At 34.6% G+C, this 12,799-nt stretch overlaps 1 protein-coding gene across 2 annotated transcripts in view; it reads left to right on the top strand.

Moving 5' to 3' along the window:
• KIF18A (kinesin family member 18A) overlaps positions 1–12,799 on the top strand; it is an 87,735-nt gene that overhangs the window by 64,655 nt on the left and 10,281 nt on the right. For both annotated transcript variants that reach the window (XM_063608141.1, XM_003830429.6), the window contains exons 14-15: positions 5,937–6,384; positions 7,106–7,213. In XM_063608141.1, the coding sequence (XP_063464211.1) occupies positions 5,937–6,384; positions 7,106–7,213 (556 nt within the window). The remainder of the gene's footprint in view (positions 1–5,936; positions 6,385–7,105; positions 7,214–12,799) is intronic.

The following is a 12,799-nucleotide window of genomic DNA, read 5'->3' as shown; positions in this document are numbered from 1 at the left end:
AAGATTCTAATATGTATATTCTTTTATCAAAACTCATTCATTACAAGTTTGCATTTTGCATTTTCAAGCTTCCTTAAACATGGATCAAAATGCATTGGCTCCTTTTTAAAGAACTGAATGCTATACTAACAAAATATTATAAGAGGAGCAGTTAGACCTTGTATCTGAAAACATAGTATGTCTATGCCTGGAACTGTCTATAAACCTGTTTTAATTGTTTGGGAGTGTCCAGAGATGAATATGCAGAGACAGTAGGGTGCCTAACCTAAAAAGAGATGCTGTTTTTAACATCATTCTACCAACTTAAATCTTACCCATTAATTGCCTTTGGTACAACTTCCTTGGAGGTGAACTTCATTTTCAATACTGTCTCTATCTGCTACTTTTGTTCTAGGACTGTTTCCTACTTATCCTTACTCCTTTTCTTTCCTTTCCCCTACCTCAGCATAATAATAACACTCATCGTCTCTGAATAAGAAATCACAGCCTCAAACCCCAAAGAGTTTCTACTGCCTCAAGTCTCTATGAGTGTCCAAACTAGAAAGGGAAAAATGCAGATTCCAGGACTCCTACAGTTACATGGATCAGAACTCCTGAATAGAGGACAGGATCCCAAGCTTGATGAGTGGGAGTAGAGGGAAGGGGATGTCAAAAAAAAAAAGAATGCCAAAGTTGAGGGAATGACATGCATAAATGGTTCATGGTTTTATGGAGCATTGTCAATTTCTCTTAATTTACTTATGTAGAATTAATATATACTACTTTCTGTGAACTCTTTATTATAAGGCAGCTAATTACATATATAGATATTATAATACCCTTCTCACATCTCTCCATCACTGCTCCTACCACTCTTACCCAAGCTGTCATTTCTTGCTTAAGCTATAGCAATAGCCTTGTTACCGATTTTTCTGTTTTCTCTCTTGACCATTCTTGACACAGCAAGCAAATCAATCTTTTTCCTGAACGTCAATCAGATCACATTATATCCATATTTGAAACCCTCCACAGATCTCCGTTTACACTTGGAATAAATAAAAACCCTTGTCTTGTCCATAAATCCTAACATAAGTTGCCCCTTTTGATCTCTCTAGCCTCTTATTCTGCCTGTCCCTCTAACTCACAGCACTTCAATCAAACTAGCCTCTTTTCCTCGAGCTCAACAAATTCATTGTTGCCGTTGGATCTCTGCACATGCTATTTTTTCTGCTGTTTCCCCCAGATCTTCATAGAACTGCCTCCTTCTTAGCCATTCAAGTCTCAGATCACATATTCCATCCTTAGAATTGTTATTCTAGCCATCATAGTTAAAACATCCTATCTCCCATCACTGTCTATTCCATTTCTCTGTTTTATTGTCTTTACAATTAATTTATCATCCTAATTTATTTTATGTGTTTATTGTCATCTGCCTTCTCCCCTCAAAAATGTAAATTCTTAACTGTCTTGTTTATCACTGTACCTAGCATGGTATGGTAGGTACTTAATAAATACTGGGTGGATGAAGAGTGAATTCTTTTTATGCAGGTGTACTCCTTTTAGATTGTTGCTTTTGTACCATAGCTGACTACAACTTTTTTTCATAAATAAAACATATGTTGATCCTGGATTCAAAATAGTAGTAGTGATTTTTTTCTTTTAAATTTTTTGACATTATGCTTCTTGTTATTATTTGGGCATAAATTTCAAAAAGTCCTATTCACTTACATCCCATGGGTCATAATCATTCAAGGTAATAGAAATGGAGCACACTTAGAAGATGTTGAGGAGTTAAAGTCTCAAGAGATGTTGTGGAAATAGCAAAATTACTCAGAAACCATAACATACATTGCTACCCACTACCTCTTATATTTAAGTATATGATACACTGGACTAGTTCCTTAGATAGACCCTAGAGATATGTCTTCCCAAGTGACTGCCAGTCTTCCCTATTCCAGTTTGCAAGAGCGTGCCTTATAACAATGCATTTTTAATTTCCCGTTCCCTTCTGTGTAGCACCCACGTTGCTAGGGTATTTTATGGGCTATCATCATCTATATGGTCTCTTGTTCTGCAAGGCACAGCCTGCAACTTTGTGATTCATTTTCTCATTTTATGGGGCCTTTCTGAAGGAATTATAATCTGCCTCCAAGTTCCTTCTTATCACTTCTACTCTATAAGCACAAGAATTATGGAATATTGTTAGATAGTGTTTTCCCAAGCTGAATCAGGGGAAACTACAACTGTCCCATGCCTGCTCTTCTGGAAATTTACTGTATACCCTTTTCCTCTAATGGAAAAGTACAGCAGATCTCTTTTATAGACATAGACCTAACATATCCAACAGTTCTTATAGCCTATTGAACTTTCTGATCCCCCAACTCAACACTCTCCACTTGCCATACCCACATAAAGTTCTTTATTACCTAACTTAGCTAAAGGATAATAATTATTTGTTATGTAATTGTATTTATATATTATAAAAATTGTATTCAGAGTAAAATTTAGTTGTTTATGCTTTTAGTTTTCATTAAGTTGGGTCATTATCCTTTTATGTTTATAGTTACAGAAGATTGACTTAAATTTTTATTTAAACCTTTAAATTTTGTTTTTGCTCTGGTTAGCTCCTGAAGCTTTCTAAGCAACTAATCAGCCTAAGTAGTTCTGAATTGACCATCTGCCTTCTGCCCTTTTATTTTATCTGAACTTAATAATTGAGAGAATGAAAAGAACTCTTTAGATTTATATCATATACATGTTGTGTGTCTGTAGCATCGCTTCTTCTAGGCCCAGTAAAACAATTGTATGTAAATCCACATTAACTACCACATCTCCATGCTATTCCTTCAGCTTATACTCTGCCAGGTGAGCAGGATTATAGCTAAAGATATATCACTGTAACACCACTATTCCTTTTACTGATAAATTGTTAGTCAGTCTGATCATACTAAATTTGATGTCGGGTGTATGCTTAGATTATCCCAGAGGACACGTGGATATTTCTTCAGTGTTCTACCAGAAGACTGTGATTTTTATCACTCTTTACTAGCAGTAGGGAAAATGTGGTCCACCATGATGGGAATTTGCCCAGTTGCCACTCCCAGAGATTATACCTGCTAAGTATGTATTTTAAAAAATAATGACTCTATAATTCTTGTCCCTTGAGATTTCATGTTCCATTGTATTTTAAAGTTTAAAATGTTATTATAAGGTCTGCATTTGCAAATAACATATATACCTGTTTCAGTAATACCTGTGGTTTATATTAATCATCAGCCTTGATAAACTGGATATCTGATAAACTGAAAGTGAAGCACTGTTTGAAATATATTGTTTTAGAGATAACAGTAAGTTAGTTTTTGATGATTGGAAAGTAAATTACAACTCTCCTTGTAAAAGTTGTAATATTAACAGTTGAAACATATTTGCATTTCTAGAGCCTTTCTTTGAACCCTTATCATATAATCCTATTCGTATATAAAAAGGTAATATCTGCTTTTTTCTAGGGGATATTAATGCCCACACTGCTTAAGTGAGTTGCCCAAGGTCACTTGGTGAGCTGTTGGTGGAGCCAGAAATAGAATCCAAGTCTCCTGACTCCCAATTCAGTCCTCTACCCTCCATGTAGTTTTCTATCCCCTATACCCCTGCTGCCTCTCATGGGAAAAGAAGTTAATCTTCCAGCTATTAATAGCCACCAAATTGGTGGTAGCAGCACAGTGGAGAAAAGTAACTGTCTTTACTCTGCAGCATTAGTATAAAAATATCTGGTAATGGAAAATTTGACAAATGTCATGTTAAAGGGAGTGGAAAATTATTTTAAGATCTGGATCTCATTTATCTAGTTCTCAGAAAAGTAAAATTCCTCAGTAGAACAGGGATCATATTTTTCTTCTGTTTTTGAATTTTATTTCCTAGAGGGTAATTGTCAACCTAGCCAAAGCAGAGCATATTGTCAACTAATATAATAAGAATAGTGCTTGTACTGTTGCTGATTGTTTAAGTGTATTTTCTAACTTGGTTGAAAGTTTGAATTGCTTTATTGAAATGCATAACACTTATTCTGCTTTCAATGCTCTTTAAGTTAGTATTATACAGTAAAGTAAATATCAACTGGGAATTTTACTTCATGATTAGACAACATGAATGGAAATACATGTAATAGTTTCTTCCATTGACCGTACACTCCAAGCAAAGGTATTTCATGTCAGACACCATGAAGTTCACCAGAATGAAGTAGATAGAGTAGAAAAAAGTTAATTGAAAAATATAAGATAATCACACTGAAGTTGATCAAGTGTATTGTTACATATGTCATTATTTGGGGCATTAATAAAAGGTGTTTACCAGATGTTTGTGTTTTTAAATGTTAAACATTAAATACTAAATCTAGTATTGTGGTAATAAGTTCTAATGAAACAATTTGTTTCTTAATTTTGGACCAAGGACCAAGAATTACCCAACTAAAAATATCAGCATATTTTGTTTCTATTTAAAGATTACTAAAAAGTCTTTAATCAGAAGGATGACATGAACAGAATTATGTTTTAACTATAAGCATAAAAAAGAAAGAATTGGTATACATTGGAAAATGCAAGGGAAAAGGTAGAAAAAAAAATCTAGTAATTTGGAACCCAGGTGACAGAGAAGGTAATGGTAAGAGGATAATTAGAAATATGGGAAACTGTGTAGAACAAGACAACTAGAGGGTCAAGTACAGCTCCTTAGGGAAATGTGTACATTTACTGGATGGAAGAAGAGAATAACACAGATGTTAGAATAGTACAGATATAATTTTGAAAAGCTACAGGAGTTATCAGATAAGGCTGAGAAAGATCATCAGACTTGGTGACCTCTTGACATTTGGGAGACTGACTTCTCCAGAGTGATGAGGGTGAAAGTACTCTGAACTCTCGGAATTATTTCATTTATCTTTAGTATTAAATCTTGTTTTTACAAACCTATGAGTTATGTATGATACAGGAGACAAATCAGTTAACTAGAATGCTTAATTGACTACAGTTTTCTCTCAATATCCTGGGGACAGGCAAGTTGATTCCAGGAACCCTCCCAGATACCAAAATCCATGGATACTCAAGTCCCTTACATAAAATGGCATAGTATATAGCCTACATGTATCCTTCTGTGTACTTTAAATCATCTCTAGATTACTTATAATACCTAATACAATACAAATGCCATTAAGTGGTTGTTATATTGTATATTTTTTAAATTGTTTTGGTTTATTTGTTTGTTTGTTTTGTGAATATTTTCAGTCTCTGGTTGGTTGAATCCACAGATGCAGAATCTGCAGCTACTGAGGGTCAACTCTGTATAACTGACACTGTAACAGAAACAATGCTTTCATTCATCCAGAATTTTACTGGTTATTGCCATTCTTGTTCATTTAGACTAGACTTCCACTCAATTAGTAATAAACTGATCACTGACACCCAAACCCTAGCATCACCAAGTATACTCATATAACAAACCTGTACGTGTACCCGCAAATCTAAAAAACAAGGCAAAACAAAAGTAATAAACTGGTAATATTTTACAATGGAACAAGTGTTAACCTCTGTGCCTATAAAAGTTTAATACTGTTTTCATCTTAAACCCAAATCAAACATGAAAGCTAGAAATTGTGAATTTTATTGGAATTGATTGATAATTTGTTTCCTAATTACCCAATATCTTAAGAAAGCTATACCTATAAATTAATATTGGTATTAGCAATGTATTCTTTTGTTATAGAATTTCTTTATAATGAGTTTATCTTTATTTAAAGTTTTTAGCAGTAAACCGTGATATTTTCCTTTCCAACTTATATTTTTCAGATTTTTATCAATTGGCATAAAAATACCTTATTATTAGGGTTTCTTAGTTTTAAAAGTAATGGGGGTTATTTAAAAAACTAGGAAACATTATCGCGTGTCTTTTTTTATTTTTTTGAATAGGCTCATCTTCAGGTGGATCTAATCTGGTTAAGATTCCTACAGAAAAAAGAACTCGGAGAAAACTAATGCCATCTCCCTTGAAAGGACAGCATGCTCTAAAGTCTCCACCATCTCAAAGTGTGCAGCTCAATGATTCTCTTAGCAAAGAACTTCAGCCTATTGTATATACACCAGAAGACTGTAGAAAAGCTTTTCAAAATCCGTCTACAGTAACCTTAATGAAACCATCATCATTTACTACAAGTTTTCAGGCTATCAGCTCAAACATAAACAGTGATAATTGTCTGAAAATGTTGTGTGAAGTAGCTATCCCTCATAGCAGAAGAAAAGAATGTGGACAGGAGGACTTGGACTCTACATTTACTATATGTGAAGACATCAAGAGCTCGAAGTGTAAATTACCCGAACAAGAATCACTACCAAATGATAACAAAGACATTTTACAACGGTACAAAAAAATAATATTTGCCAATTCTTTTTTTTAACATAGACTTTCAACTATTAGTTGAGGTTTATTTCATAAACCAAGTGTGCCATTTTGATTATAAAACAGTCTGTTTTACTTTCATTAAATTTTAATTATCTTTCTCTCTGAATATTAATTCACTAACAAAATATTTTAAAGTCTTAAATTTGATATCTTAAGTCAGTTGACCGTTGTTAGTCTAGGAGAGACCTTAAGATATGTTTAGTTTGTTCTTCTTACTCTGAAGGTGGATTATACAAGCTATTGTTGGAGGATTATCATGTTTATTATTCATTAATATTTTCACTGAAGGAAATTTCACACTTTCTATTGATGTTTAGCAAACCTCAACTTACTCTGAAATGGTCATACCCCTAAAGTATGGTTGAATGTGTGTCATCCAAGCAAACATATCCTTCTCACTTTATCTGCATAATCATACCCAATCTAAATATGGAAAGAAAAATACCTTCACTATTCTATGCCACTGGGAATGCAGAAATCTCTTGATAGCAACTTTACCTGTGTTATAAAGAGAAAAGAATACCCCAGGACAAGCAAGGGAATCTTTACAGTATAGCAGAATGTTTTTCTTTATATATTAATACCAAATGGTTTTCTAATTATGGACACATTTGCTTCCTTTTCTCTTCATAGTTCAAATCAAAATTATTATTTTTTATTTGTCACTATTAATATACAGGCTTGATCCTTCTTCATTCTCAACTAAGCATTCTATGCCTGTACCAAGCATGGTGCCATCCTACATGGCAATGACTACTGCTGCCAAAAGGAAACGGAAATTAACAAGGTATGATTAAACATAAACTGGTTTGGTTCTGTAGTTATATAAGATAATCTTTATATATTATATGCTATTGCTTTTTTATTTTTTATAATTAGACTCTCAATTAATGTTTAAGCATACTTAGGATAAATTTCTCTGAATGGGGTACTGGATTTATATTATCAAAGGGAGATCTTGAAAAACTCAAGTATTTCACTTGATATTTTATAAAATATTTCATATTACAGACTTTTAAAAATAAATTGAAAAGTTTTCTGTCAAAAACTACTTAATTTTAACTTTTCTGGGGTGACAATTTTTACTTACTTCGTTATTTCTACTTACTTCATTATCCTTTTTAAACATTACCAAATTTCTTCCATCATAGAATTATGTTATTTTAATGGATTAAGATATATGACTAAAATATAATGAGTGAAGAGACTTTTATTTCTGCCTAAGACAGTGTAGCTTGTATCAGACCAAGCTACCTATCAAGAACAGTTGTAAAAAGTGCATAAAATAGAACCAACAGCTGCTTGAAGGCAATGGAGAACAACCATGATAGCCAGGATGGAGAGCCTGAGATCCCAGAGAAAAGAGAAACATGCTAAAGACAGCTAGACTTTCTCTGCCTCTGTTTTTTATTTAGCATTTGCCAATTTATGGCATAAGGCATAGAGGCCGAACAGAAAATGGAAACTTAGAGCTATCAGCTGTCTTACTCTGAGCTAGGGAAGCAAAATTATTCTGTACAGTTTTTGTCCTCAAGGTATTCGCCAAGTTCTCAGCTTTGTGGAATGAGAGGCTAAGACACCTAGCTGAAAGTAGCTGCTAAGAGGCTAAAGTATTAAGCAGAGTTTTGATGTTCTTATGAGGCTTTCACAGAAAAATTGGAGTTCAGGGACCACCATGAAGAAAAGGCCCTGTTAAACACATTAGGATTTTATTTGAGATCCCTGAAGGGTGTTTCACTAGGAGTAGGGCAACCTAGAAATAGGCCAGTTCTTGAAAGTCTGAAACAGACCTTAGACCAACTTAATTCTTGATTGGATCAAGGTGATTTATCTTTGCTCTGCATCAATGTTCGGCACTTAAACAAAAATTACAAAGTATGCCAGGAGACAGGACCAAATGACTAAAAATTAAGAGAAAAAAACATCATGGGAGCAGTGATTCATACGTGAGGCAGATATTGGGATTATCAGATAGGAATTTAAAATTTTTAACTGTAATAATTTCAACAAATAGATACTTCCCCAAAGAACCAGATTCTATTAAAATTAATCAAGTGGATATTCTAGAACTGAAAATATAGAATTTACTGAGATGAAGAACTCAATAAATCAATTCAGCAGATTACATACAGCAGAGGAGAGTATTAGTGAACTGAAAGATGGATTTGTTTTTTATTTTTTATTTTTGTGGGTACGTAGTAGGTGTATATATTAGGGGGTGCATGGGATATTTTGATACAAGCATACAATGTGTAATAATCACATCAGTGTAAATGGAGTATTCATTCATCTATCCTTTGTGTTATAAACAATCTAATTATACTCTTAGTTATTTTTTAAATGTACAATACATTATTGTTGACTGTAGTTACCCTGTTGTGCTATCAAATACTAGATCTTATTCGTTATATTTAGATTAAGCATCCCCCCATTAACCATCCTCCCCAATCTCCCGAAAAACCCTTCCCAGCCTCTGGTAACCATCATTCTACTCTCTATCTCCATGAGTTCAATTTATTTTTTAGCTCCCCAAAATAAGTGAGAACATGCCAAGCTTATCTTTCTGTACCTGGCTTATTTCACTTAACATAATTACCATCAGTTCCATCCACGCTGTTGCAAATGACAGGGTCTCATTCTTGTTTCATGGCTGAATGGTACTCTATTGTGTATAGGTACTATATTTTCTTTTTCTATTCATCTGTTGATTGGCACTTAGGTTGCTTCCAAATCTTGGCTATTGTGAGTAGTGTTGCAATAAACATGGTAGTGCAGATATCTCTTCAGTATACTGATTTCCTTTCATTTTGGCATGTATCTAGTAGGGGCATTGCTGGATCGTATGGTAGTACTATTTTTAGTTTTTTGAGGACTCTTCAAACTTTTCTTTATAGTGGTTGTACTAATTTACATCCCCATGAACAGTATACAAGTGTTCCCTTTTCTCCATATCCTTGCCAGTGTTTGTTGTTGACTGTCTTTTGGAAAAAAAGCCATTTTAACTGGGGTGAGATGATATCTCATTGTAGTTTTGATTTACATTTTTCTGATAATCAGTGATGTTGAGTACCTTTTCATATGCTTCTTTGCCATTTATATGTCTTCTTTTGAGAAATGTCTATTCTTTTGCCCATTTTAAAAATCAGATCATTAGATTTTTTTCCTAGAGTTGTTTGAGCTCCTTATGTATTATGGTTATTAATCCCTTGTCAGATAGATAGTTTGCAGGTATTTTCTCTAATTCTGTGGGTTGTCTCTTCACTTTATTGATTGTTTCCTTTGCTTTACAGAAGCTTTTTAACTTGATGTGATCCCATTTATCCATTTTTGCTTTGGTTCCCTGTGTAGGGTATTACTCAAGAAATCTTTGTCCAGTCCAGTGTCCTGGAGAGTTTCCCCAATGTTTTCTTTTAGCAGTTTCATAGTTTGAGGTCATAAATTTAAATTTTTATCCATTTTGATTTCATTTCTGTATATTGCAAGAGATAGGGATCTAGCTTCATTCTTCTGCATATGGATAAACAGTTTTCCAGCACTGTTTATTGAAGAGACTATCTTTTTTCCCAATGTATGTTCTTGGCAGCTTTGTCAAAAATGAGTTTATTGTAAATGTGTAGATTTATTTTGGGGCTCTCTATTCTGTTCCACTGGTCTGTGTGTCTGGTTTTATGCCAGTCCCGTGCTTTTTTGGTTACTATTGCTCTGTAGTGTAATTTGAAGTCAGGTAATGTGATTCCTCCAGTTTTGATCTTTTTGCTCAGGATAGCTTTGGCTATTCTGGGTCTTTTGTGATTCCATATAAATTTTAGGATTGTTTTTTCTATTTCTATGAAGAGTGTCATTGGTATTTTGATAGGGATTGCATTGATTCTGTAGACCACTGTGAGTAGTGTGGACATTTTAACAATATTGATTCTTCCAATCCATGAACATGGAATATCTTTCTATTTTTTTGTATCTGCTTTTCTTACATCAGTGTTTTATAGTTTTCATTATGGAGCTCTTTTACTTCTTTGGTTAACTCCTACTTATTTTTATTTTTAGCTTTTGTAAAGGGGATTACTTTTTTTTTTCAAATTATTTCAGTGTTTGTATATAGATATGCTACTGATTTTTGTATATTGATTTTGTATTCTGGAACTCTACTGAATTTGTTTCTAGGTTCTCATAGTTTTTTGGTGGACTCTACGTTTTTCCAAATATATGATAAGATCATGTCATCTGCAAACAAGGATAATTTCACTTCTTCCTTTCCAATTTGGATGTTCTTTCTTTCTTTTCTTTCTCTTGTCTGATTGCTCTACTTAGGACTTCCAGTACTATGTTAAATAATCAATACTGGTGAAAGTGGGCATCCTTGTCATGTTCCACAACTTAGAGAAAAGAATTTCAGATTTTCTGCATTCAGGATAGTACCAGCTGTGGGTCTGTCGTGTATGGCTTTTATCGTGTTGAGATATGTTCCTTCTATACCCAGTTTTTTGAGAGTTGTTTTTTTTTTTTATGCTTTAAGTTCCACGGTACATGTGCATAACGTGCAGGTTTGTTACATATGTATACATGTGCCATGTTGGTGTGCTGCACCCATTAACTCGTCATTTACATTTGGTATATCTCCTAATGCTTTCCCTCTGCACTCCCCCTACCCCACAACAGGCCCCGGTGTGTGATGTTCGCCTTCTTGTGTCCATGTGTTCTCATTGTTCAGTTCCCACCTATGAGTGAGAACATGCGGTGTTTGGTTTTTTGTCCTTGCTATAGTTTGCTGAGAATGATGGTTTTCAGCTTCATCCTGTCCCTACAAAGGACATGAACTCATCCTTTTTTATGCCTGCATAGTCTTCCATGGTGTGTATGTGCCACATCTTCTTAATCCAGTCTATCACTGATGGACATTTGGATTGGTTCCAAGTCTTTGCTATTGTGAACAGTGCCGCAATAAACATACGTGTGCATGTGTCTTTATAGCAGCATGATTTATAATCCTTTGGGTATATACCCAGTAACAACATGGCTGGGTCAAATGGTATTTCTAGTTCTAGATCCTTGAGAAATCGCCACACTGTCTTCCACAGTGGTTGAACTAGTTTACAGTCCCACCAACAGTGTAAAAGTGTTCCTATTTCTCCACATCCTCTCCAGCACCTGTTGTTTCCTGACTTTTTAATGATTGCCATTCTAACTGGTGTGAGATGGTATCTCATTGTGGTTTTGATTTGCATTTCTCTGATGGCCAGTGATGGTGAGCATTTTTTATGTGTTTTTTGGCTGCATAAATGTCTTCTTTTGAGAAGTGTCTGTTCATGTCCTTCGCCCACTTTTTGATGGGGTTGTTTGTTTTTTTCTTGTAAATTTGTTTGAGTTCATTGTAGATTCTGGATATTAGCCCTTTGTCAGATGAGTAGGTTGCGAAAATTTTCTCCCATTCTGTAGGTTGCCTGTTCACTCTGATGGTAGTTTCTTTTGCTGTGCAGAAGCTCTTTAGTTTAATTAGATCCCATTTGTCAATTTTGGCTTTTGTTGCCATTGCTTTTGGTGTTTTAGACATGAAGTCCTTACCCATGCCTATGTCCTGAATGGTATTGCCTAGGTTTTCTTCTGGGGTTTTTATGGTTTTAGCTCTAACGTTTAAGTCTTTAATCCATCTTGAATTAATTTTTGTATAAGGTGTAAGGAAGGGATCCAGTTTCAGCTTTCTACATATGGCTAGCCAGTTTTCCCAGCACCATTTATTAAATGGGGAATTCTTTCCCCATTTCTTGTTTTTGTCAGGTTTGTCAAAGATCAGATGGTTGTAGATGTATGGTATTATTTCTGAGGGCTCTGTTCTGTTCCATTGGTCTATATCTCTGTTTTGGTACCAGTACCATGCTGTTTTGGTTACTGTAGCCTTGTAGTATAGTTTGAAGTCAGGTAGTGTGATGCCTCCAGTTTTGTTCTTTTGCCTTAGGATTGTCTTGGCAATGCGGGCTCTTTTCTGGTTCCATATGAACTTTAAAGTAGTTTTTTCCAATTCTGTGAAGAAAGTCATTGGTAGCTTGATGGGGATGGCACTGAATCTATAAATTACCTTGGGCAGTATGGACATTTTCATGATATTGATTCTTCCTATCCATGAGCATGGAATGTTCTTCCATTTGTTTGTGTCCTCTTTTATTTCATTGAGCAGTGGTTTGTAGTTCTCCTTGAAGAGGTCCTTCACATCCCTTGTCAGTTGGATTCCTAGGTATTTTATTCTCTTTGAAGCAATTGTGAATGGGAGTTCACTCATGATTTGTCTCTCTGTCTGTTATTGGTGTATAAGAATGCTTGTGATTTTTGCACATTGATTTTGTATCCTGAGACTTTGCTGAAGTTGCTTATCAGCTTAAGG

The sequence above is a fragment of the Pan paniscus genome, chromosome 9 (assembly GCF_029289425.2).
Source record: "Pan paniscus chromosome 9, NHGRI_mPanPan1-v2.0_pri, whole genome shotgun sequence".
NCBI lineage: Eukaryota > Metazoa > Chordata > Mammalia > Primates > Hominidae > Pan > Pan paniscus.
Note: the sequence above shows the minus strand (reverse complement) of the source record. Positions and strands in the feature narration are given on the sequence as shown.